At 46.7% G+C, this 27,098-nt stretch overlaps 1 protein-coding gene across 2 annotated transcripts; it reads left to right on the top strand.

The window, feature by feature from the left end:
• The first annotated feature begins 102 nt into the window (after positions 1 to 102).
• BMS1 (BMS1 ribosome biogenesis factor) lies at positions 103 to 25,815 on the top strand. Of its 2 annotated transcripts, none has more exons than XM_078865557.1 (23): positions 103 to 281; positions 1,481 to 1,772; positions 2,585 to 2,775; positions 3,667 to 3,746; positions 4,168 to 4,356; positions 4,630 to 4,772; positions 5,861 to 5,982; positions 6,775 to 6,971; positions 7,749 to 7,918; positions 9,353 to 10,311; positions 10,637 to 10,738; positions 12,523 to 12,701; positions 14,177 to 14,258; positions 14,586 to 14,659; positions 16,044 to 16,271; positions 17,242 to 17,430; positions 20,713 to 20,893; positions 22,025 to 22,083; positions 22,221 to 22,343; positions 22,872 to 23,019; positions 23,286 to 23,461; positions 23,928 to 24,089; positions 24,907 to 25,815. In XM_078865557.1, exons 2-23 carry the CDS (start codon positions 1,504 to 1,506, stop codon positions 25,126 to 25,128), a joined length of 4,245 nt encoding a protein of 1,414 aa, XP_078721683.1. In that variant the 5' UTR covers positions 103 to 281; positions 1,481 to 1,503; the 3' UTR covers positions 25,129 to 25,815. The 2 variants fall into 2 exon arrangements, with proteins under 2 accessions (XP_078721683.1, XP_078721682.1); XM_078865556.1 differs by having other exon boundaries at positions 1,477 to 1,772.
• Positions 25,816 to 27,098: the final 1,283 nt, after the last annotated feature.

The following is a 27,098-nucleotide window of genomic DNA, read 5'->3' as shown; positions in this document are numbered from 1 at the left end:
CCCCTCCGCCCCCACGACGTCCTTACCTGCTCGGCTTCCGTAGTACCACCCCCCTCCTCCAACCCCCCTCCTCGGAGGTCACGTGAGCTCTTCCCACAACGCACCGCGTCTCCCCGAACATGGCGGCGCTCACGTCTGGTTCCACGTGTGCTTGATTCCGCCGAGTGGGAATTCTCGATTTCGCGCTACTCGTGGCCGCGTTGACTCCGCGCGGTGTCGCGCAGTAACGAGACAGCCGGTGTCCTACCTCCTCCCTCGTGGAGGGGCTGAACTCGCCGTCGGTGAGTGCTGGCCGGGCCTGAAGGCGGTGTGCGGCCTGTGAAGTGTGCGCTCAAATGAATGTGTGGTCATTCGCGTTTGTAATCGCGCAGTGAATTTAAGTTGGCGTGTGTACGTTTGAGTTTACTTTGTTAACGAGTCGAATTCAGAGGCTCTTAAACGCTGGGCGCGCCACCCTGGCGAGACGCGAAAGACTTTCAAGGGGGGTTCGCAGGCTGTGACATGGGTATCGTGCAGGAGATGTTAAATGAAGAACTCGTGTCCCCTCCTGCTTGCATTGAGAAATATTGCTGTGATGAAAAACGCGTTTCGGCCCGTCCATAACCTCAAATTATCGCCTTTTCCTATGCACTTATTAACGCTCATTCATATGACCATTGGGCTTAACTAATTTTGATTAACGACACATACTTACGCGATCTAACCCAAACAAACTAAAACCTCTGTTACGAACCCTCAAAGGGTTGATCGACCCTGTCCATACTCTTTGAATAACACAAATATGTTAAGAGCATTGCTGATTAGTTGTTCAGCGCACGCCTGGAGAACGGTGATTCGAGGGCGGGGGGAATAAGCAGAATTCAGGTGTGTGGCACGTTATGTTCTAATTGGCTGCAGTACAGCAAGCCGGTTGCCAACTCATCTGCGTGGACTTTCTAAATGCATACGTCGGTGTGATTTACTGGTGTTAAACATTTAATCCTAAAATCTATTATTAAACAAACTTAATGTGTGGTGTGCGTAAATCCGTGTTCATGAAGTGTAATTCGTTTACACCGTACTTTTATATTGAGCTGACATCGAGTTTTTATTTGGATTTATTTAGTGGATTAGTGTGGGAGGAGTGAAATTGGCCTCATCCCCCCCCACTGCATTCAAATATAAATATACATACATTATAATTAATTGTCCTTTGTCAATCCACTTATGGATGAATACCTTGTCTGTCATGGGGGTTGTTTGACTATACTTCACGCTGGTCAGTGCGGGTTGGTGAAAGGGATCCGGAACCGGTTCACATCTCATTTGCCGTGGCCTGGAATGAAACTCGGGTTGCTCGGTGCATATCAGAGAAAGCGAACCACTGACACACCATTGAACTCCAATATATGGATTTGTGATCATAAGTCATGAGGTCATTTTTGCATAAAGGTGTAACGAGTGCATTTATTGTTTTGTGTGTGTTTTAATATGAAGATAGAAAAGGCCACAAAGCAGAGCAGCATGGAAAAGGAGGATAATAAGAAGCTGCACCGCAAGCGGCAGAGCGGCCCTAAGTTTGACAAGAAGAGGAAGCGCAAGTTTCAGCAGCTCGGTCTCGACGACGATGGTCAGCAGCATGGAGCAGGCGAGGGGGAGTGGACCCGTGGAGCCCAGAGGAAGAAGGCAGAACGAGCGAAGTCTGCGCCGGAGAATGTGGAGGACGCACGGCGGCGTAACCCCAAGGCGTTCGCCTTTCACTCGGCCGTGCGCATGGCCAAGCAGTTCCACAGGTGCGAGCGTTAACGTATGGTTTGTGCGTTGTTATCTCTAGCGCTACCGTCAACATCACCCACAAAAGTACGGTCACTGTGGAAGTAGTACCTGGCAGAAGAGAGATGTATGTCATAGAACAGCATGAGACTAGTGTGCCAAATGATGTACAGTTGTTAATAAACTCGTGTTATCTGGCCATATGGAAGAACTGTAATTATTGGTATATAGATGTGGTGGTACATCCAAGAGAAGTCTTGGTAGTTAGAATTTTTTAAATGTTTTCATGGTTTTGTCATTTGTATGGTATATTCACATTGGTGGTCTCCTGTAAGGCGAAAGAGTAAATATTATTTGCTCTTCAGTTTCCAGCCAGGAAGTCACATTTAGGGCTTAACAGTCCCATCAATATTTAGTTGGTAAACTAAAAAAGACCTGGCGTTATCAGTTTCTGGCCCTTAATAGGGCCTTTTTGGCATTAAGATAGTTATTAAATCTGGATTCGAATTAATGATATCCGTTCAACCCAGATGACGGTATTAGTTATGTTTAAGGTGACACAAGAACAAGTAACAGGTGGGCTGTTATAGTAGTGAATTATTTTTATATGAAAGAAGGCTGAAGACTTACATTGACTGCATGCTTGGATCTCCTTTTGGAAACATTTTACTTAAGTACCAAATTATGGTTAAATACATGTCACATGCAACTGTATGGACTTTAAAATGTTATTTGATGTTGAACTTCTTTCGCGCCATACATAGCCAACTTTTGCATTATAATACATTCACGCATATTCATATTAATCTCTTGCTGCTGTGGCTTCACTTAGGACTCAGGACCTGAAGGCACGCAAACACCACATTCCCCTGGTGGATCGCACGCCCCTCGAGCCGCCACCTATACTTGTGGCCGTTGTAGGGCCCCCGAAAGTGGGCAAGAGCACGCTGGTGAGCTGCCTCGTGCGCAACTTCACGCGGCAGAAGCTCAGCGAGCCCAAGGGACCCATCACCATTGTGTCTGGTGAGAGTGCACCCTGGCCTGGAATGCCTTAATTCAGAATCAGAATATTTATTTATACTGGAGGAAGTCGATGAGCTATGAAGTTATTTTTTTCGCAGATGTCCAGTAGGGGTAGGTCAGAACGTTAGAACAACAAACAATACAAAAACACGATAGCAGTGCAAAGTATAGGAAAGGTAAACAAATCGCTTAAAAATATATACCAATAAAACAATTTTTTGTTACAAGGTAAAACCCACTGAGCTATTAGCTTCTTTTTCGGAAGTGACCTGCATGACAAATGATAGCTCAACAAAGTAGCTTATCAATTGGAAATGTATACCATCTTGTAAATGTACGCGTCTTGTGAGTAGATAGGGACAGTGCAATCTGGAGGTTGTCAAGAGGCTCGGAAGGCGAATAGATAAATAATACCACCATGTTGGAGCAATGAACCGCCTCTGCTATGATCCTGTGATTAAACCGGGTCCTCAAGTGGACTGAGTTGATGGTCTCAGCCCAGTCAGCCAATGACCGCGCACACACAAAAACACGTTTTTAAGTTGTTTGATTTAATTTGACACGTAACTTTTGAGATGTAAGCTATCTGTTGGTTTATCATGTTGTAAACTCTGCTATAGCAGGGTATGTGCAGTGCCCTAGGATAAATAAGACTGGGATGGATCTGTGAGCTAATGCATTCTTGTAAAGTTACAATTGGAAAATGTATTTTCATGAAATTATGCTAATAGCACAATTGAATTTTAACTGGGAAGATTACAATATACACGACATATAAAAAAAAAATTCCACGTGGATGGAGACGTTTGAGTTCCACGTGGATATAAATAAAGGAGTTAATAATATTGGTGCATGGATGAGTGATTAAACAATGCAAATTTTCCTGAACAGGCAAGAAACGGCGGTTGACAATCATGGAATGTGGCAATGACATCAATTCCATGATCGACATTGCTAAAGTTGCTGACCTGGTGAGTGCCCAATTTTTCCCGAGATTACAGTCATCTCAAATGCCATCCTCTCTGCCTTGTACTCCGTGCCCTACCTTGACACCCGCCAACACCCCTCCTTGGCTCTGCCGCATTCTTTGAATCCCTTGGCCTCTTTCGCCATTGGTACATTATTTTTGGTTTTCATTAAATTATATCTCATAGCAATGGTCTCTGCACTACTTGCTGTCCATTTCTGCATCCATCAACTGAGATCGCTTCTATCTTTTACAAGTTAGATTTTTTTTAATACTCAGATAATGGTTTTCCTCTTTCCCTTGCAACCTTTGAGTAATCTCTCTATCACTGTAATTTTCAGCCGGTCATTCATCCTGGTTTTTATGTTCATATTAAAGTGTCACATCCGTGACTGATGTGTGGTTGTCGTGAATTTTCTCTCAAGGTTCTGCTTCTAATCGACGCGAGCTTTGGCTTCGAGATGGAGACGTTTGAGTTCCTCAACATCTGCCAGGTGCACGGCTTCCCGCGCCTCATGGGCGTGCTCACGCACCTGGACGCCTTCCGCAACTCCAAGCAGTTGCAGAAGACCAAGAAGAAGCTGAAGCACCGCTTCTGGACCGAGATCTACCAGGTGCTGGGTTAATAAAATATCAGCACTGGGGAGACAAATGTAGCCAGATGTTTAACTGTCCACAAACATCCCCATCCAATTGTATGTGTATGCATGTTGAACTTATTTTGCGCAGTACGTAGCTAACCGTGCTATTCGGAGGTGCGAGGGAAGGACCACCAAATCCTTTTGTGTGTACCGTACTTGCCCGAGGCGCTGGCTAAATAGCACTTGCTCCTGCGGTGTATTACGGTCATCTTATTGTGTTTGTTGTGTTTGCGCTAACACCTACAGGGGGCCAAGCTGTTTTACCTGTCGGGCATGGTAAACGGAGAGTACCAGAAGCAGGAGATTCACAACCTCGGCCGCTTCATCTCTGTCATGAAGTTTCGGCCCCTCACCTGGCAGACGACGCACCCCTACATGCTCGCCGACAGGCAGGCACACACAAACACGCACGCACGCGGTCGCACACATGTAACGCATGCACACACATGTAACGCATGCACACACTTATGCGTACACGGATGCATGTATACACGAATAACACAAGATCCCCCTTTGTAACCAAAGCAGAATTTTGGGCTAAGTGCTGTTAGTGAGCACCTAATGAAGGCCGGCATGGTACGATGGGTTGGGTTTTCAGTACCAAGCCTCACCGCATTTTGTTTCTTCAGTGGCAATGTTTACACACCCCACCAAGTACTCGTTTGATTCGATCTGGCCACAAATCTAACCCAGGTCGCATGGTTTTGTAGCGCCGAGCTCTTAACAACTACGCCACCACTCGCCGCATACATATATGACGCAGATGTATACACACACCTACATGAACACCCACGTGATAGGTTAAGTGATAGTAATTCTGTAACTTGACAAGGTTTTTCACACAAGCTAAAGAATAGCTGTGTGCTGTTATATATACAAGTATTATATTACTAGCCTTTTGCCCGTACAAGGACGGGTGTATTGCAGTAAATCTGAAACTTGCAAGCGAAAAGCAGACTGCGACGTGATATTCATTGCATCAATTTGTGTGCAATTTGTAAGCCCGCGGTGACACAGACCTATTTCATTTAAAGGTTATAATCCCTTGTTCATCATGACGTCCTTTTTACTACGATGTCTCAACAGCGTCACGGAGATCGCGTGACGTGAGGGTTCTGCCTTTGTAGTGAGGGCTGTGAGTTGACGCCGAGGAGGGGGGAGGAGGCACCTCGCCCCCCCCATGTGGAGTGACGTCACCCGCTAATTGTTATGAATGGGGGGGGGGGGTGTCCATTTGGAGAGCGTCACCTTATAATGATTGTTAATGAGGGGGGCTGTTCGATGTGGAGTGACGTCACGAGCGTTAAGGACAGACATTCCTGGGTAATTATAGTAAGTATACCAAGGGAATAGTGAGCACTGACGTTGTTCTGAGAAAACAAGCAGGTGTTTGTAAATGTCCAAGTAATATGTATCAGTCGCAGTAACGTTTCGCCGCAAACCTACTAAGTACATGTGTGCGCTTGCGTCCCATCAGAATTGAGGACCTGACGAACCCGGAGGAGGTCCGGTTGAACCCCAAGTGCGACCGCCTGGTGTCACTCTACGGGTATCTGCACGGGACCCACCTCAAGAGCCGCTCGCAGGTGCACATCCCAGGTGATTTCCCGACAGTCCCTTCACCGGTTGCCCACTCCAGTAGTGGCATCGAGCGAGTATCTGACCCGATGAGTGTCGGGTGGCCGGGCGCGCGTTACGCTGGTGCCGCCCCTCTTTGCATGCCGTGCGGGCACAATGAGGGCCACCGTGGGGCACCGAGGTGGCGAGATGTTTACTACCTCGCCTGGTATGCAGGAGGTTGTGGGTTCGATCTCTACCCTAATGCCCGTTTATTTGAATTTTGCATGCTTTCCCAGTGGTCGTGTGGACTTTCCTCTAGGTACTCTGGTTTTTCACTCCACATTTATAATCAACATACATGCAGAGTATTTGGCTGCTGCTATACATTTCCATGTGATTAACCACTTCATTGAGCTATCATCTGTGGCCAAGGTCGATTCTGAAAAAGAGCTAAATAGCTCAGTGGACCTTACCTGGTAAAATAAAACATGTGATAGGCGCTCGCTGATGTATATGCACAATGACGGACAAATATCCCCCATATAGCCTTAGACTGTTGGGGCAAGTGCCGTTAGCGAGTACCTATGAAGGCCGGCACGGCACACAAATGGGGTGGGTGGTCAATACGTTTGACCACCTTTGTCTTGCAAGTGGTGATATTTGCACACCGCACCAGGTACTCATTTTAGGCTCAGTCGAACTTGGAGGCCCAATACCGGTTCGGATAATCGTCACTGGTGTTGACCGTGAGTGAGAATTGAACTCGGGTCTCCAGGTTCGTTGTGCAAGTGCGTTAACCGCTACACTACCGCTCCCCACGCACGCACACAGGCGCAGGCGACTTCTTCCTGCGCGACGTGAGCTTCCTGCCGGACCCGTGTCCCCTGCCCGAGCGCCGCACCAAGCGAACGCTCGACCACCGCGACCGCCTCATCTACGCGCCCTTCTCCGGGGTCGGAGGCATCGTCTACGACAAAGACGCCGTCTACATCGACCTCGGCGGCAGCCACTCGCACAAGCACGGGCAGGTACGCCCGCACGCACGCAGACACGCACGCAGACACGCACGCAGACACGCACGCACGCAGACACGCACGCAGACACGCACGCAGACACGCACGCAGACACGCACGCAGACACGCACGCAGACACGCGGACGCGTCTAGAACAATATGCCCGTTGGGAGCTTTGCAGACCTACAGTCACTTTCGTAGATTCTTGTTCAGAAAATTTCGTCTTTTTTTTTCTCCGTGTTGTGCTACGTAACAGTATTATTTTAAATTTCGCCTGCTTTCCCAACAAAAGTGCTATTCAGATAAATTATCACGAGTTTACAGTTTGGGATATTTGACCAATTCCTTATTGAGTGCTTATTCACATGAGAGCATTCAGGATTCTATTGTAATTACATTGAAACATTTTAGGTATTGCCTATCAATTTTGAGCCTTTGGGTAAAGGATTCAAAGGATTATCTTTAACTCACTGGCTAAGAAGAGAGCATAGGCATAGTAGTAAGAGGAAGCCTCTGATTTTGTCATGTACTTTATGGCTATAACCATTTAATTCACCTTGCTCTCTTTTCTGTGTTACTGCCACCCATTTTCACGACCCCTCCTTCACTTTCATGCCCCCTTTTTCTGCTGTCCTGTTTTGTCTGCTGCTCCCCAATTCCCAACTCTCTTTCACTGTGGCCTCCTTTCCCTGACACCCGGCCGTCCCTTGTACCTCCGTCCCTTCCGTTTTTCCCGTCACCTAATTTCCCTTGCCTTGTGCGCTCTCTCTCCGCCGCCGCCGTCCGTTGCAGGAGGAGCTGGAGGAGACGCAGGGGCCGACCCAGGAGCTCGTGCAGACGCTCATTGCGAACCAGTCCACGCTGGACGTCAAGATGGCAGCCAGCCGCATGGCGCTCTTCAGCCGCTCGGAGCCGATGCAGTCGCTTGACGTGCAGGAGGAGCCGGGCGCAGAGGAGCCACCGTGAGTAGCGCTCGTCTTGATGAACTGGGTGGAGCCGATTAATTAACGTATTCTATGCATTTTTTCGATTTAAAGCTTTCGTGACTGCAGGGATTCATCTTCTCGGTTCTTTCGGTAAAGTCACGTAGAAGGGAAATAATAAAATAATGAAAATAAAAATAATAAAATATTTCTCACGACGTTTCGGCCACAACGCAAGCAGCCGTCCTCAGGTGAAGAACAGGTCTGTCGGAAAGACAGCGTCTGAATGACGACAGACCTGTTCTTCACCTGAGGACGGCTGCTTGCGTTGTGGCCGAAACGTCGTGAGAATTATTTTATTATGTTTTATTTTTATTATTTTATTTCCCTTCTGTGTGACTTTACCGAAAGAACCAAGAAGATGTATTCTATGCAATGAAGATGATAGAAATGGCAGCTGTGGTGCAGGGAACCATAAGAACACTGCATGTTGGCACTGGATGGAACTGTACTTGCCTGTGGGGAGCGGTGGTATGAACCCCGTGACCCAAGTTTGGTTCGTGGTCACGGCCAACACCAGTGACGATCTGTTCCTGGGCCTGCCCTAGATGGACTTGTGAGTACTTGGAGTGGTGTCTAAACTTGGCCACTCGTGAGACAAGGGGACCGGACCGGGTGTGGTGCTGTCCACAACCACCACCCTCTTGTCCGATGTTCAGGCCTTCATAGGTGCTCTCGCTAACAGCACTTGCCACATAAGTCAGTTCATGCTATTTGGGGGATCTGTCTTTGGTCTTTGTGTGTGTAAAGCAGTGTTACCCCATTGGTAGTGAGAATTGTGCGGTCTTCACGGTGAGAAATAAAAAAAATGTTCATGTTGGTTTTTAAAACGACCCACCATAGGAACATGGAATTTTTTAAAAATTTCTACTGACCACGAAATTGTGATTGATTCAGGCACAATCTAAATAAAAAACATGACTGCATATAGCAAACATTTACAATGTTAACATTACGGACACATTTGGCAGAACTAAATATGAACGATACAACAAACAATCTTATGATACGTGCATTTAATAATTTTAATACAAATCTAGTATTCCCAGTTCATAGTCGTCGATTGTGATTTGTGCATGGAACCCCTTGAACCCAAATAGATGTGACATGTGCCACAAGGGCAACGGAGAAACAATTCACGAATCGAATTGTGACCCCGAATTTGTGACAATTCGATCATTACATCTTACTAAATAAATCTCTCGTGATTTGTCTAGCGCGTATAGCCTTAATAATCGTCTGATAAGGTTACGTAGGCAGCCATTTATGAAATGGCGTTGGTGTTGAGGTGTTGTTTTGGATTGTGCAATGTGCTCGCGTGTTTCTAGCCATCGCGCTTGTCTTGAGGTTAATGTGTTGACAAACTAGATCGCTGCTGTTAAAGACTCAACAACAATTGTAACCATGCTGCAGGTCGGATTCCCCCATGGAAGAGCGCGTGACGGATCCCCCCGTGGAAGAGCGCGTGACGGATCCTGGCACGGGTCGGGTGAGACGCCGGGCTGTGTTCAGTTCTCAAAGTGGTGACGCTGGCGCTCAAGATGATGATGATGATGACAGCGAAGAACATGACAGTGAAGGATCAGAGGATGAAAAGGAGGACTCGGGAGATGATGATGACGATGATGGTGACGATGATGGTGATAATGATGAAGATGAGAAAGAGGAATATTTGAAAAGTCCAAAGAAAAATCCCCTTGGCCGTGTAGGTCCCATGTTGAGTCCGGCGAAAAGGCCGAGGAAAAGTTCCGTCTTGACAAAGGAGGAGACGGCGGCTTCCACAGACGAAGACGTTGAAGAGGAGCCAAGGGTGGTGAGCATCAAGAAGAACGAGGAGCAAGGGCAGCCTTCCCTCGATAGAGATGGTGACGACGACGACGACGATGATGATGATGAGGCTGTCAATGAAGATGGTAGCAGTGATGATGATATCGATAACGAAGAAGAGAGTGACGAGGAGAGTGATGAGGATAAGTCAGGAGGTGAAGCCTCCGATTTTGAATGCCAAGAAAAATCGAATGGAGATGTTTCTGAAGGGTTGGGAGACTCCATTGAAGACCGAGATGGTAATGAAAGCAGCGGTGATGAAAGCGATGACGACGAAGATGATGACGATGACGGTGATGATGACGGTGATGAAGCAACAAAGATGATTGCCAAGAGTAAGCGGGAAAAGAATTCAAAAAGAGCTCCCATGGACTCGGGCAACGCTTCACGCGACCATAGCAGTAGCGGTGGCGATGATGAGGGTGATGAAGAAGATGATGATGATGATGGCAGTGATGAGGACAGTGATGACAATGCCGTCGAGAAGATGCTGAAAAGCGAGGATATGTTTGTGGAAACTGAGGACGCGGACAGGGAAACGGAAGGTATGCGTGTTCGCACACACACGACGGTCGTGATGATAGCCAGCGATTCGTGCAACGAACAATACTCTCATGTGCAGGGTGGGCGGGAAAGTTTTTAATCTTGATTTGAAGCTTTTCCCTCTGCTCTGTGGGCCAGAGGCCACTTGAAGGTATCTCCGCGGTAGTTCTATGATATCCGCTTCCATGGGCCATTCTCTTACAGGTTTGCACTGCACTTGAGAGATTAAAATAGTTGCTTCGTCTCGTGTTACACTGATGGCACGATTGGGATAAAATTGATCGAAGCAAACAGATTACCGTTGCCGCATGCTGTGTGTTTGTGCAGGCGCTGTCATGTGGAAGCAGGACCTGGTGAAGAAGGCTGCTGAGGCATTTGTGCGGCGGCGCAGGGCAACAGGGAATCTGCAGAAACTCGTCTACGGGAACGGTATGTATAGGACTGTATGTTAAACTTCTTTCGAACCGTACGTAGCCAACCGTGCTAAATCGGAGGTGCAGGGGGGAGGACAAGAAACAACACAAAATTCAGGTACAAAGAAATTCGTTTTCAGTTGAGATTTAAAAGTGTGGTTTCCTAATATCGGACGGAAGAGCGTTCCAGATGGCCACAGAAGCGCATCTGAAAGCGCATGATGCGGTGACCGTCGTTGTTCGATAGCTAGCCAAAATCCGCTGCTGTGAAGACAACCGGAGTTCACTGGACGGTTTAAACGGTGAACGGGGGGGGGCAGGGATGTCGGCTGTTGTTACCGTGGACAGTCACGATGGTCTTAAGGCACGTGTAAATGAGATATGAAGCCGTAGATTCAGTGATTCTTAAGATCGCGGTGGATGCATTGCATCACGCGCGTGGAAATCGACCTATTTATCGCTTGAGCAAAGTATATGCAAATGTTATCCTACCGCTCGGCGGAGCGGTGGTGCAATGGTTAGCGCACTGCGGTATGAACTGTGCGACCGACCCGCCTCCTGGCTCTGGACAATGTTGGTGACTGATGATGTCTGAATTGCTCATGGGCAAACCACCCTTACAGCCAGGAATGGTAAAAAAAAAATAACCCCCAAAACTGCCCTTCATCTTGCAAAGAATTTACATCAGCGCTGTAAATTAACTTCTTCTATGCACATTATTCTGTGTTGTTCCATTGGCAGAGGGTGCACATGATCAATTCACAATAAAACTCGAAACATTCATCAATTTGTGCTTCCTTGAAAGGAATAAATGATTGGTGACACTTTGGGCAATGACTCTTCATAGAACATGAATGTTATCGAAGGATGTGAGTTTTTAATATATGTTACTATTACAGTTAGATGAATAAAACAGATGCAACCTACAAACTGGGCAAAAATAAAAAGGAGAATATAAATGAGATGGTCAAGGCGAGAACAAAATGAATCGATTGTTGGATGGAGTCGTAGCCCAGAATTCTGACAATTGATTCACTTGGGGGGTGGGGGGGGGATCATTTCTTGTCCAGTGGTCACAATGACAGCCGTGCCAAAATCGGGCATTGACGCTGATTTGATGAACGACAGTGACAACTTCCATGTGGATGGTTGCGGTTGTGATTAACAATATTATTCTGATTACAAGTGGTGCTACAGAAGGACGAGCTATGATGACGATAACGCCCGTGGTGCTTATGAGCATCATTTTATGTGACTCCGGGCCTGATTATTTTGATGATCTAAATTAATCGGGTTTGATTCCTGGCCACGGCTAACATGTGGTGGCTCTTTAATGACTGCATTGCACCTGCTGAAATTCGAAAAAAAATCGTTGTTGTTTTGGTAGCCAACCCCTGACTATGGAAGCCGAATTTACCATTGGCAGGGGTCGGGCAACCTGCGGCTCCGTAGCGGAATGCGATTCATTAAGAACTATATTTTGTAATTTTTTTATTGTTTAATATTTATATTATTTTATTATGTCCCTTCTACGTGACTTTACCGAAAGAACCAAGAATATGAATCCCTGCTGTCACGAAAGCTTTCAATCAAAATTCATTAAGAACTGTTTCGTGACGGTATTTATTGAGCACCACCGTCTCGTATTCACGTGCGTTGCGGTTCTTGAAATATTGAGTTTTTTTTTACCGATTTCAAATATAAATGGCCGCTCTTGTTGTTCTGGTGTGCGACGATGGCTATATCCGGCGGTGACAGCAGTGCCGTGTTTGCCCTCCGCACTGACGAATGACGAGGTAGAAGTAGAGGCGGATGAGGGAGAGGAGGACGGTGACGGGGAGTCCGGCGGGGGGGAGCTGGGAGGGCTGTTCCGCGTGAGCGTGGCGGATCGCACCGAGCGCACGGCACGAGGGCGGCTCGACGACATTGACTCGACGCGGTACCCGCCGGAGAACCTGCAGGACTGGGACCTCGACGAGGTGAGGGGGGGGCCACGGAGGGGTTACGTGTGCGGCCAGGTGTCGGCTCCAGAGTAAGAATCAGAATTCTTAGGTTTTTTCGGTAAAGTTGCCCGATGATGCTGGATGCAATTACCAGCGAAACGTACTCAAATTGTAAATGTTGTGGTTTCACGCTTCAACACATCGGTGGGCTAAAGCAGTGAACTATTTGTCTATTGTCAACGTGACACTTTTTTACTGATTGGCCGTGTCGGGTGGTGGAGGGTTACGACACGTAAATAACGCGATCTAAACCCAAAAACGTTGATTATGAATAATATTGGTCGCGAAAGCCTACGTGTTAAATTCACGTAGGTAAAAAACGGTCCCACCTGAAGACGGAGACTTGTGTTGCCTCCGAAACGTCGTGATTTAATTGATTTATTTTCATTTATTATTTTATTTTTATTATTTTTTACCTACGTGACTTTACCGAAAAAACATAAGAGTGTGAATCCTTGCAGTCACGAAAGCTTAAAATCAAGATTGTATTATAATGGTTTGGTTTTAGCTTATGTGTATGCCCGTGTAGGGGACGGCCAGATGTGCCTCGACACTCAGGTCTGTGCTGTGTTCGATTGTAAGATCAGGTGATTATTACGTTGGTGAGGCCAAGATCCATGGTCGGTGGTAAGTCCAGGTGTGTATTTATCAGTCGTAATGAGGCATGGTAACAATTCGGCACCGAGGGCTTGATGGAGGTGGGCCCAGTGGGCAGAGCGCTGAGCCCCCCTGGGTTCAAATCCATTCAGTCGCCTGTGATTATACCAAGTTCTCAAATCAAAGTGAGTTGGTGGACTCAGCCCATTCGGCAATAACTTTTCAAAACGGCATCACATTCGAGTTTTGTATTTCACTCCCCAGTGCGTGGGTATGAAACATTATTTGAAGGCATCTCGGAAGAGGTTGTGAGGAATCTAGCTTCTGTAGGTCATTCTCTACAGCACACGGGGAGAAAGCATTGCTCTGCGAGATTTCCAAGTGCATGCTTTGCCTCGTGACATCCCCCAATAGCAGAATTATAGTAGAAGACAAAAAGATTTCATCCGTAAATCGACGCATCGTTTCTTACATGCCCATCAGTAGCAATGCCTCCACAGTAGAAAGGTCAGGTGCAAGCAGAGTTGTCTCCATCGCAGTCAATGGATCCAGACTTTTAAATCCCCGGCTGAAAGACCCTCACCCCCTGTTTAAATCCACCTCCTTCCTCTCGTTCTCTATCTGGTCTCTGTTTTTTTTTTCCCCGGTAAACTTCCAATCTTCTTTTATTTGCACGGCTCTCTCCGAGATCCATTGTTTGAGGATGGCTTATAAATCTGAATTATTATTGCCTTTCATGTTTATTGTTGAGGCCTAGGTAGGACCAGAGATGTTAATAGGCGTGAAGGCACAGCACGCTCGCTCCACGTTGTGACCGCTAACCCGCACCCGGCGTGCGTGTCCCCTCGCCCCAGATGGTGGAGAGCATCAAGGACTGCTTCGTCACGGGAAAGTGGGAGGCTCACAAGGACGCGAAAACGCTTCTGGAGCAAGACGGTAAGGGGCACCCTCGGCAAACCTCTCGTGCCTGATCCACGCTTGGCGTGTGGGAGGACGGCCGTCGTGGAGATGTGGGAGTGGTGAGATGTGGGAGTGGCGACCTCGGCTCGTGCAGAGGTGGTCTGTTGATTTTTGTCGCGAGATGGCAACCGCTTGGAGAGAGAGGCCTTCATCCAGCAGTGGATTGATCATGGCTGATGATGATGTTGTGTTTACTGCACTACTTTACAAGTTGTTGGTGCAATTCCACGGGGAAAGGTAATGTTTTTTTTGTATGTGCTTCATCAACTTGAGCCACCTTTAACTCTCTGTTTTGTTTTGAAGATGCCCTTTATGGTGACTTTGAGGACCTTGAAGCTGGAACGATTATTCATGGGAAGAAAGATTCAGCTGGCACTGTAAGTAATTTGGTTTCGATTTAAAGCTTTCGTGACTGCAGGGATTCATCTTCTTGGTTCTTTCGGTAAAGTCACGTAGAAGGGAAATAATAAAGTAATAAAAATCAAACATAATATAATACGATTCTCACGACGTTTCGGCCACAACGCAAGCAGCCGTCCTCAGGTGAAGAACAGGTCTGTCGGAAAGACAGCATCTTCACCTTAGGACGGCTGCTTGCGTTGTGGCCGAAATGTCGTGAGAATTGTATTTTATTCTTTTATTTTTATTATTTCCCTTCTACGTGACTTTACCGAAACAACCAAGAAGAAGTAATTTGCTGTTTATTTAATTGTATTTATTATGCATTGTCTTTAATTCAATTATTGGTCTTGTGGTACTAACAGACACTAGTTAACTGTGGTTACTTGTTCAGTTTCGGGAATAATAAACAAATATATACGATTGACGACTTTTATAAATATTTTCACTGCATTTTCGTCAAAAGGACCTCTTTGTGAGAGGTTCTGCGATCGTTTGTCTTCCCCTGAAAGTATACGCACCATGAAATAACATGCACTGTTTTTTTTAATATATTATAATTGAAGCCTATCTCAAATGTTTAAAACTGTAAAGGATTTCTTAAATCTGGACAATTTTCTTGTTAGGGCTGGAACTTCGTATATTTGGTTTTGGGGATCACTTCGTCATTTATTAACCCGGAGGAATCAGCCCTAGTTGGTTGGATCTGGAATACCCATACAGACCATAATGTGTATTTTGCTCAAAAAGGGTGACTTATTATTGAGACCTTTAATGTCATAAGACATCAAATGGTCGTGTATTAGGTCGTGGACGAGCCTGTAACATGTACAGCAAGGATACATGGCCGCAAGGATATTCTATTTTATTTTTGCACTTGGCAACATGTTCGGGAACTGAATGCTAATGTCAAGCTTTGCCAGCCATGAGAGGACTTCAGGAGAGTTCATGCAGTTTTGCTATTTCTCAGTTGAAGGGAGCGCAAGCTACAGTGGTTTGCTATGTAGGCCGTAGTTTGGTTTGCATGGCCACAATGGCGCACTGACTCATCTTTCATTTTTCATTAATCGAGGAGATGTGCAGGTCCAGTTCTGTTCTTATATTTAAAGAATGTTGGACTCAACTGAAATCACTCAGAATTAAATATCTTTGCCGATGCGACTCGTGCTGGTCTTGGGTAAATCTCCAAACGAAGTCAAACATAAAAATCCAAGGGATTTTTTGCCAGCGTTCTACAGTATCTAGGCGAGCGTATAGTTAATGGTGGGGCGCATTGAGACATATTGCACGGGAGGCGCGCGCGGCATTACATATCGGACGATGGTGACAATTCGTCAACTTTCCATGGGTTCTGCGCGGCAGGAGGGAGCCGAGGCGGGCAGCTCGGACGACGGAGAGGACGGCGCCAACGATGATGACGTCGAGGGCAAGGAGAAGGGGCAGCAGGAAGGGGGGGAGGAAGAGAGCGACCTGCGGGGGAAGCGTTTGGAGCAGAAGCGCAAGCTGAAGGAGATGTTCGACTCGCAGTACGACGAGGGCGGAGAGACGTACTTCGACGACCTGAAGGCGGAAATGGACAAGCAGGCACAGGTGAGGGGGGGGCCCGTCGCTCGTGGGCGGTGAAAATGACGTTTGGTGTTCTTTATTTGGGTAAATATCACTGTGTTTCCCCCCCGATTCTTTGTCAGGAGGGATCTCCGATTAGCGCATTTGGCTATGTACGGTGTGAAAGAAGTTCAATATACGTGTATACATCTGCATTGGGAGTGGTGGGCCAATTCCATTACTGATTGCGTGTGAGGGGCAGATACAAAAGCTGTGCCACATGGATTTAAATACATCAACGTACTGCCATATTCTGGCCACCTTACAGCCCCGAGTTTCAAACAACATGCAAAAATGTGTAAAAAGCACTGTGCCTTTGTACATATGCAACAACCATTATCATTGTGAAGAAGTGCATTGTGGGCCTCTTCTCTTAGTTCACCATAACAAAATGAATTTGAGCATCTGTGACCAATTGACTTCAGCAATAATGCAGTTATAGACAGATGTGGACCGGTTTCATCCTCATTAGGTCTTATCAGAACAGTATCGTGGTCCCCATTTGGCTGTCTTGTATGGTTAACATACACACTGTTGTAATGTCATTGACCCGGGTTCAGCTCCCAGTTGGCCGTTAATCGAGGCCGGGGGAACCTTTCTAGTCCAGCCTGCACCCTCACGAGGCCTCTACTACTTAGAAACCGCCTGATTTTTTTGATCACTAAGGATCTTGACCATACTCAGGCTCTGGGGAGGAATATTTTCAACCGGACTACACTGTTCTTATTGAAGTGCACACTCGGTTAATTCCATTATGCAAGGGGCCTCGTGCCTTGACGGAAGCGACTCGGGCGTGCGTTCACATGGGGCTCGCCAGCAGTAGTATTCCAAAGGCCTATTCGGCCCCTCGTACGGGAAGGGTTCCCCCGACTGTGGGGTAAATGATCGGAGAGGAAGGTCGAGTAGACTTTGAGGACACTGATCTTCAACAACTGCTTGCTGTGTCGGTCGGCAGCTGAACAGGGCGGAATTTGAGGACGTGAGCGAGGAGGCACGTGTGCTCTACGAGGGATTCCGCCCCGGCATGTACCTCCGTGTTGAGGTTTCCAGCATGCCCTGTGAGTTCATCGCAAACCTGGACTCCAGATATCCCATCGTCCTTGGCGGCCTTGGCGCCGGTGAAGGAAATGTCGGCTTCGTGCAGGTAAACAAAATGTGATTGCGTCGGTGTTCTGGTTCATTATCTCTCTACGATCAAAGTTGATGGCAGGTCGGTGATATTTGAACCTGTGGTAAATGTTGATCCTAATAGCCATGGGACCACGGCGGTTAATCATTGTAGCTTGGTGTGCGGTGTTTTGTTTCATATGCAGGTTTTTCTCACTTTATGCGATTTCGCGTGTATGTGTCTAACCTATTTCTACCCAAAATTCTGTTTGCGATTTAAATTCCAATGTGGCAAAGCGGTAAAACGTGGGTCAACATTGTGTGTGTACTGTGTGTGCCACTTGGCATGCAGCTGTCTCGTGCGGTTTTGCTTTGTGCGCCATTTTTTGGAATGCATCTACTAACGCACAAATCCAGGGACACCTGCAATGATGTTTGTATAAATGAGAACAGATTTGGGTGATTTTGAAACACCACGTGATTGGTTAAATATCCTTAAAAGTGCTACATTCGTCTCGGGGTTAATGCTGACATCAGTTATTTTGGATTATATCAAAAAAGGTGTCAGTTTTGTTGCCAGATAAAAGGGTAAAAAAACAATTATCATATTTTTTCTTCTAGCAAATGAGGTTCCAATGGTGTAAATCCTTACCCTGAGCTCTCATACTCTGATGGTGCATTGTCTTTGAGTTGTGCACCTTTTGGCGTCATCTGGTCCAACACCATGTGAGACTAGGCTCTAAGAAAAGCTGTCTCGGGTGTGGACCAATCAACTTCAAGGACAGTGCATACATGATCAGAGTTGTGTTTTTTGTTTGCATTACGACTGCAGGTATTGTGGTCTATGCAAACATATGACTCCTTGTAAAAAAGGTGTCAGTTTTGTTGCCAGATAAAAGGGTAAAACAATAATTATGAGTGATTTTTATTTTTTTATCGCAGTTGCTGCGCATCAGCCCCAAAGTCCTATAAATCATAAAGCAGCCGGCAACTGAGTGATTAGAGTGAATTGGTGAGCACTGGAGCATCGATCATTGGGTTCTATGAAGCAGAGTTCAGTCGGTATGTGGAGCTCAATTGCTGGGGGGTGACAAGGGTATCCAAACCTGGTCACACTGGCACTTTGCTCAATAAATTAAAACCAAGCTTCTTCTTACTTGATACAGCTATCGTGCTGTGACGGTTCCACCTGAAGACGGAAGCTTGTGTTGCCTCCGAAACGTCGCGATTTTTATTTTATTTTTACTTTTATTAATAAAAAATTTTTTACCTACGTGACTTTACCGAAAACCTAAGAATATGAACACCTAATACCATGCTTTTGAAACCCAGACCCGGACACATCCAGACATTAAAACATCTCTGTCAAGAGCTGAACTTTTTTAACATTCAAGAATATTGCTTCAGTCCCTTTACTTATTCAATGCAGATGTGGTAGTCGCTTATCTGTTTGCTCTCTGGTTAGGTATTTGTACAGGATGTTTCCTTTTGCTGTTATCTTGTTTGCTTTTAATACAGATATCATTTTTTGTGGGGGGGGGGGGTATCCAAAACAATGACGCAAATGCAAATCCTCTAATTTTAATATTACATTTCTTTTATTTGTATATTTTTTAAAGTTCTAAACAAATATGTTATTTACCAATTCTACATTCCAACCACAAGTATTGTGGTTCATGCAGACATGATTCCTTGTGAAAGGTTTCAATTTTGTGTTTAACAACCTAACACCTGTTTTGTTGCCAGAAAAAATGGGAAAAAACCTATTTTCATATTTTGGTACTGGCAAAGGAGGTCCCATGATGTAGCTGCTGACCCGAGCTCTCATTACTCTGATAGTGACATTGTCTTTGTGCTGTACGCCTTTTGGTGTCCTCTGGTCCAACACTGTTTGAGACGAGGCTCAAAAGAAAGCGGTCTCTGGTGTGGACCAATCAGTTTCAAGGACAATTCATATATTATTAGTGCAGACATGATTCCTTGTTAAAGGTTTCAGTTTGGTGTTAAACAACTTAAACACCTGTTTTGTTGCCAGAAAAAAGGGGAAAACCTATTTTCATGAATTTTACATGGTTAACATCGGACCTGTTAAATTTTGACTTCAAACTTTCGTGACTGCAGGAATTCTTATTCTATAGTTCTTTCGGTAAAGTCACGTAGATAGAAGAAAAATAATAACAGTAAAATAATAATAAAAATGAAACTAAAGTGAATAAAAAATAATAAAATATCACGATGTAAAATATCACATTGCAACACACTCTATACTGACTGTCGTATATCTACAGACTCTACAGCAGTATATACTGACTGTCGTAGTATCTACTGAGTATATAGTAGTATCTACTGACTCTATAGCAGTATCTGCTTACTCTATAGCAGTATCTACTGACTCTACAGTAGCATTTACCTACTCTTGCAGTAGTATCTCCCGACTTGACATTAGTATCTACTGACTCTATAATAGCATATATATCGACTCTATAATAGTACTAACTTCACAGTGTAGTGGTGAGGCCTAGTCCCGTGCAGAGCCCCCGGCCTCGCCTTGATTGGCTAGCCGGCCGATGTGGCAACTTTGCAGGCTGGGGTTGGGCTTCTACCCCCCCCCAGCATCTCCCCCATCCGCTTTACAATAATAGTATTTAAGGGCTATAATAGTAGTATCTACCGACCCTATAGTAGTAAGTGGGGGGATAAGAGGACATCAGACTTGGAATAATTCACCTCAGCGTTGTGTATTTTATCATTTTTAACGCGAATGAGAATTCCCCCCTCCCCCGACCGATCGCGTGTGTGCTTTGCTATAGGAATCACGGGTCAGCGTTTCGCGCATGCGCAGATGCGTGCTTTGGCACTTGCTAAGCATTGTAATATAATAAATAGTACTAAATTATTAATTTAACTACTTGACGGATGTGAAATACGAATAGCGCTGGCTCACCCCCGGGCTTATTGTGTGGTAACTGGGTACTTTTTTAAAAAGTAAACCCCACAGTTTGCGAGTTAAATCCGTCACAAGTTACGTACCCAGACAGATGGACAGACACACAGACAAAAAATTACTTTTATATGTAAGATATTTTATACAAAGATGGATCTATGAAGGAAACAGTCGGCTTATCCATTTTAACTGCTGTTTACACCGCAAAGTATGGTCAAACAACCCCCAACAGGACTGAAAGGCATGGCGAGTTCTTCATCCAGCAATGGATGGATAAAGGACTCGACTTACATAAATATATACGCGCGCCTACATGAAATACGACTTTGCTCTGCGTCCGCGTTAAGACGACGTCTGCGTCGATCTGTGCCGCAGATGAGGGTGAAGAAGCACCGCTGGCACAAGCGCATCCTGAAGACGCGCGACCCGCTCGTGTTCTCGCTTGGCTGGCGGCGATTCCAGACGGTGCCGATGTACTACATCGAGGACCACAATGGCCGGCACCGCCTGCTCAAGTACACGCCGCAGCACATGCACTGCCACGCGGCCATCTGGGGTGAGTGGACATACGGGGGGGGGGGGGGGGAATCTGCCGCTGGTCAAGCTGCGAGTGTTCTGCCACCCACCGAACGAGCGGTTTTTTGATATTTGTTTTTTACCCTTATATCTGGCAACAAAACTGACACCTTTTTTTACAAGGAGTCATGTTTGCATAGACCACAATACCTGCAGCCATAATGCAAACAAAAAACACATCTCTGATAATGTATGCACTGTCCTTGAATTTGATTGGTCCACACCCGAGACAGCTTTCCTTAGAGCCTAGTCTCACATGGTGTTGAACCAGATGACGCCAAAAGGCGCACAACTTCGTACGTCGTGAGTGTGACAGTACTATGTCACATATCCGACTGTCCTGCATCCGCCGTGATCGGTTTACCCGTCAGAAACCCAGTGCGGTACTTCTACACGGTGTCACTCGTTTTATATTGGCGTTCACAAATCCGACCTTGTTACCACGCATTTGTTTATTCTTAAATCTCTAGTACATAATTTGTTTATAATGCACGGCGAAGCATTTTCGGCACGTTTAATGGCCTTTACGTTTTATTTTTGTCCGGGAAGCTATTTGTGTTTCAAACTTTTCACATTCACCTATACACAGTCCTCAGAAAGTCAGATATGCGACATTGTACTGTCATACTTGATGATGATAGCATTGACATTTGTATTCATTGCCAGTCTCATTAGCAGCTGCAGAGGAGATTATTGCTGTGTGTATGCATGTGCTTTGAATGCTTGAGCATAATCTGATGTGTTCACGATTAGTACAGAACAGTGTGTAATGTGGATGAATCTCAAGACACTATAAAATAGGGCGTGGCGGGAGGTCGAGGTGGGCAAAGATAGAAGAGGATGGTTATAGAAAGTACAGTTGAAGATACTTCCTCCAGAAAAGACGGTCAGAGCCAGGGGAGAAAAGGGAGGTCTTAATCCTGCACTTGAACGAGGTACAGGAGATATGGTGGTGCTGGAGGCTGAGGAAGGAAATGTGATGATTGAAGCCACTCAATGTGAGGTCCTTGACAAAGGACATTGGTTGCTGGCACATGACATGAAGAGGAGCAGATTATATAGCACCCGCAACACTCGTATGTACCGAGTATTTTTTTTGTTCCTTTTCCAGGACCTATCACGACGCAGGGTTCCGGATTCCTGGCTGTGCAGTCGGTGGCTGGTTCCTCTGTAAGTATCGTTTACATTTACTAAAACCATATCCAGATGAATGGAGGAAAATCGAGTTGGGCGTAGAGAGGGGAACATTTCGATGGGGTTCACCGAGTCTGCACGTTTGTTTCTTTTTGTACTGCGGATCTTCTCAGCCGGACTTCCGGATTGCGGCGACTGGCTCCGTGCTTGATCTGGACAAGTCTGTGAAGATCGTGAAGAAGTTGAAGCTCACGGGATGCCCCTTCAAGATCTACAAGAATACAACTTTCATTAAGGTATGACTGGCATGGCAACCGTCAAATTTCGTTAATTACTCGCACGGTGTATAGGTGCGCCGTGTAAATAATGTTCTAGTCAAGGCAATGAGCCAGCACTTCTGTGGTCCTTACTTTAAAGCGCTGGGTTGCTGTCTGTGATAAACATTGGTGCTTACAAGTTTGATGGTCTCGGAAAAATTGCACATGACTGCTGTGATAATTGTGAAAGTGTGCCTGGGGGGGCGGTAGCGTCGTGGTTACCACGCTTGTAATATGAACCTGGCGACCTGAGTTTGATTCATGCTCTCTTTCAACATCACTGACGATTATCTGAACTTGTCCCAGGATTGCTCTAAGTCGACTCGATTTTAAACGAGTACATGGCAAGGCGTGCAACCATCGATGCTCGGAGGATGATGGCGGCTGGGTTCTGGCCACACTGCCCTATTGCGTGCCATGCCAGCATACACAGACGCATTTGTCCTAACTGCATGGCGATGTGGGTGGTGTTCGTCTTTGTCGGGGTGTGCGTATGTACGAGTACAGGACATGTTCAGCTCGGCACTGGAGGTGGCGCGCTTTGAGGGAGCGTCGCTGCGCACCGTGAGCGGAGTCCGCGGGCAGATCAAGAAGGCCATCAAGTCGCCCGAGGGAGCCTTTCGCGCCACGTTTGAGGACCGCCTGCTCATGAGCGGTACGCCATACCCCTTCCTGTCTCCCCCCCCCACCCCCCTCATTTCATGGCCACTGCAGATTTGGCGCAGCCCGTGATGAACTGCTCATGGAGCACGATCGATCGGCGATCCCAAAACGTTTATTTTATATTATCAAACACAAATGAGCATAGGTAATGCCCACAGGTTTAGTGCTTGCACAGGGAAAGCGACAGTTTTTGTAAATGTTGGCTACGTATGCTGTGAAAGAATTTCACCATCCGTACTTACATGTGTGCGTTCGCAGACATCGTGTTTGTGCGCACGTGGTGCCCTGTGGAGGTGCCCAAGCTCTACAACCCCGTGACGACGCTGCTGAAGCCCACGGAGGAGCGCGCCTCCTGGACGGGCATGCGCACCCTGGGGCAGCTGCGCAAGGACCTGGGCGTGCCGCTGGTGCACAACCAGGACTCAATCTACAAGGTCGTCCCCCACCCCGCCCCCCCTCTATGAATGCGTGTGCTTGCACGCATGTCGTGGTGCAGCTCTATGGGTTGCAGTCGTTAATACAGTGCACTACAAACCCGGCCAAGGGGGTTCAATTACCTACCATTAAATAAGTGCCTTGTGCAGTGTGTGTGTGCGCCAGACATCAACACTGGAGAGACGACTATGGTCTAAATAGGTGCTGACCAACAGTTCTTGTCCTAACGGTGTAGTTAGACTCCATGGAGATCGTTACCTTTGTGCGAATCGCATGTGGTTTTCAGTTAGCACTGTGGTTCATTCCACTCCACTATCACACCCTGGCTTACCTGGGTTGGATTTCCATCCATAGATAACAGCGTCGGCGTTAGCTTATAGTACTTGTCCCAATGCTTTGTGTGGATGCTAACCTGTTTTTCTCGTGGCCCGTGTGTGCGTGCGCCCATGCATTCCCTGCGTGCAGCCTGTGGAGAGGAAGCCGCGGGTGTTCAACCCGCTGGTAATCCCTCGCGAGCTGCAGAAAGCGCTGCCCTTCAAGTCCAAGCCCAAGTTGACGGAGGCCGCGAGCCGCGTCCCGCGCGACCGCGTGCGTCCTGCTGTCGTCCGGGAGCCCATGGAGCGCAAGGTGCGTGCCTTGTCTAACAGAGTCCGCTGCCCTTCGGATGGAATCCATTGCTATGATGTTTGCTCGCTTGCTTGCTTGCTTCTTAACTCACGGATTCACTGCAGTCACTCTCGCACTGTCGTTCTGTCACCTCCTTGTCTCCCTCTCATCGCTGCTACCACAGTCGTTTTCATTCAATTAACGTCCGAAACCCTACGCCATTGCCAAGGGATGACTCGTCCCAAATTGACTACTTCCCCACTTCCACACTGTTCAGCTAAGATACTGGATGCAAATTTGTCTTCATGTTCTCTTCACACTGCTTCACTCTGCAACTCTCGCATGTCATATTTTCCCAATTTCATGTAACCGAGGCCAATCCAAGAAGTGCGACGCCTTATTTTCTGCACTCATCATTAGCAATTTTAGTTTCTGAACACTTTTGTAGGCCTTTAGGCCTGTGCTCGGCAACCATGAAAAAAAAATGGGTGTGGTGAAGTTTTGGGCCATTTACGAGATGCCTGTGTTTGGATGCATTCTGGGTACCTGCAATTGTGTGGTTTAACTCAATGGCTGTTAGTAATCCATAACGCCACGGTTCTGTCATGTGACCTCTTTCCAGCAACGTTTTAACACTCATGAGGCCTCGGTGCCCCTAGCCTCGCGCAAGTCCCATCACGGCATCGTCAGTTAATGTAAAATGACGGCTGTCGTTGAGTGTGAGTCACTTTGGCTCAACCCGTGTGCGTGCGCGTGGCCCGCACTTTACTTGCGCCGGGCTGACGGCGCCAGAGTTTCCACCCCGATTGACCCACCACCTCTGCATTGATGACCGCAGATCGCCGAGCTCCTACAGTCACTGGGCACCATCAAGAACCAGAAGGTGCGCAGGCAGAAGGAGCAGGCGCTGCAGAAGCACGGCGAGTACCAGCGACGCCGCCAGAAGGAGGACGAGGCGAAGATGCAGAGGATCAAGGAGGTGAAGAAGCGCGTCTTCCGCACCATCGGACAGAAGGAGCGCAAGCAGCAGAAGTCGAGTCTCTCGGGCCCGCGCCGCTAGTGGTGACCACGAGCTCCGAGGCACCACGAGACGGTGGGACAGCTTGTAACTGTGCTGGCGACGGCGGGGGTGGGAGAGGCACGATGGGGAAAGGTTCCCCATGGCACCCTCCAAATACACGCATCCCTGTTTTGGAGGTGGTGGTGTGCAGGACTGGAGATGGCTGTATTCCATGCTCTTGTTCCAACTCGTCTGGCTCTACCAAACTAGTTAGAGGTTGAATGAGCATACATTCAATGGTTTTGTTTGCTCCTGATGTGCATTCATTTTCCAGTGTAAGAACCTATTCTTATGTTTTATGCAAGGAATTTTCATGCGCGCCCCTCCCAACATCTACATTCGCTACATGTAACAAAATAATTGCTTTTTGAATCAGATTGCTATTCTGAACTAAGTCGATTGATATTTGCAAGTGGGGAAGACTTTCTCAACCCCGAAAACAAATGGAACCCAGCTCACCGCACTCACCATTGCCAGACCGTGGGATGGTTACGTTTTTGTAAAATGTTTGCATTTTTGGGAAATGTGTGATCTTTTACATTTGTGTTAAAAGGTCTGTTGGTAGAGTTATGTTAATATTGCGCAAGGCTTGAGTTTGTAGAATGCACTCGATTCTACTCTGCCCATCCGTTTTTATAAATAAGCGCTCGATGTTGCATACATGTGCTTTGGCGAGTTCAATAAAATATTCTGTCTATACTGTGTGTGGTTGTGTTATGCTGCACGTTGACATTTGAGATATTAGAATACGGTGTAAAGCAATATAGTAAAACCTCAGCCAGCTGGACTAGTATGGAGGAGGAAGGCCTGGTCTGGCCAGCAGAAAGATCATGTGAAAGCTGCAAAACTAAGAATTACTTCCTAAAATCACGAATAACTGAAAACCATAGCTTGGCATGAAAAAAATAATTTATTACATTTTCTTCCCTAAACACAAAATAGCAAACTATTGTACTATGTGTTGTGTACTATGTTACGTATTTGCCCTTGAGGTGTGATGATTCTCTGAGAAGTAAATAATACACCAGCAGTCAACACATACACGGATGGACACAACAGGAGATGCAAACGCAGGGAAATGAAAGCGAGAGATGGAGACAGTCAACGGAGCTCCACCGTCGGGCAGCACTGACTGGGCTTGCACTGCTGCCATGTTACTCGAGGTCGTCAAGGAGGCTATGCGAATTATTTAGTCAACTTGCCCGGCTAAATGTGAGATCTGGCTAGCTGGGGTTTGTCTTTTGTAGAGAGACGGTCTCATGTTTTTGTATTAATATATAGCACAATTGTCCATAACCATCACCCAGAATACACCATGATTTCGTGTCGAGCCCGAGGAGTGCTTGGATGGGTGGACCACCGTGTACACAGATTGTAATAGGGCTTGCGAAGCTTTGTGGTGGACAGCAGAGGGAAACGCAACACAATCTATTGTCCAGTACTATACTTTGTCCACGTCGGCTTCATGCCCTTACCAGCCCCGACCAATGTGCGTGCATGAAGTCTGGTCAAATAACCTCTCCATATATGGAGAGGGTCCTCATCCAGCAGTGGATTAACACAACGGTTGTACCATAGCAGAGTCTAGAAGCCAGGACCAACATGTTTCGAATGGTTCACCCATGAAGCTTGACCATTTCCGACGGTGTCGTGTGTTTCCAGAGGTGGGACAAAGTCATTGTTATGCAAGTCCAAGTCGAGTCGCAAGTCATCAAATTCATGACTCGAGTCTGACTCGAGTCCAAGTCACATGACTCGAGTCCACATCTCAGAGGTGGGACAAAGTCATTGTTATGCAAGTCCAAGTCGAGTCGCAAGTCATCAAATTCATGACTCGAGTCTGACTCGAGTCCAAGTCACATGACTCGAGTCCACACCTCTGTGTGTTTCTATGACCCCTGTGGGCGAACCCTCGTGTGGATGTGAACTTCTGAAGTAGCGCCGTTTTTGTTTCTATTGAGGGGTTTGTT

The sequence above is a fragment of the Lampetra fluviatilis genome, chromosome 20 (assembly GCF_964198595.1).
Source record: "Lampetra fluviatilis chromosome 20, kcLamFluv1.1, whole genome shotgun sequence".
Taxonomy (NCBI): domain Eukaryota; kingdom Metazoa; phylum Chordata; class Hyperoartia; order Petromyzontiformes; family Petromyzontidae; genus Lampetra; species Lampetra fluviatilis.
This window is presented reverse-complemented; position numbering and strand designations above follow the sequence as displayed.

Coding starts and splice junctions, on each gene's coding strand:
- BMS1 (XM_078865557.1), top strand. CDS start 1,504: ATGGAAAAGGAGGATAATAAGAAGCTGCACCGCAAGCGGCAGAGCGGC. Junction 3,747..4,167: donor TTGCTAAAGTTGCTGACCTG/GTGAGTGCCCAA, acceptor TTTTCTCTCAAG/GTTCTGCTTCTAATCGACGC. Junction 5,983..6,774: donor CTCGCAGGTGCACATCCCAG/GTGATTTCCCGA, acceptor GCACGCACACAG/GCGCAGGCGACTTCTTCCTG.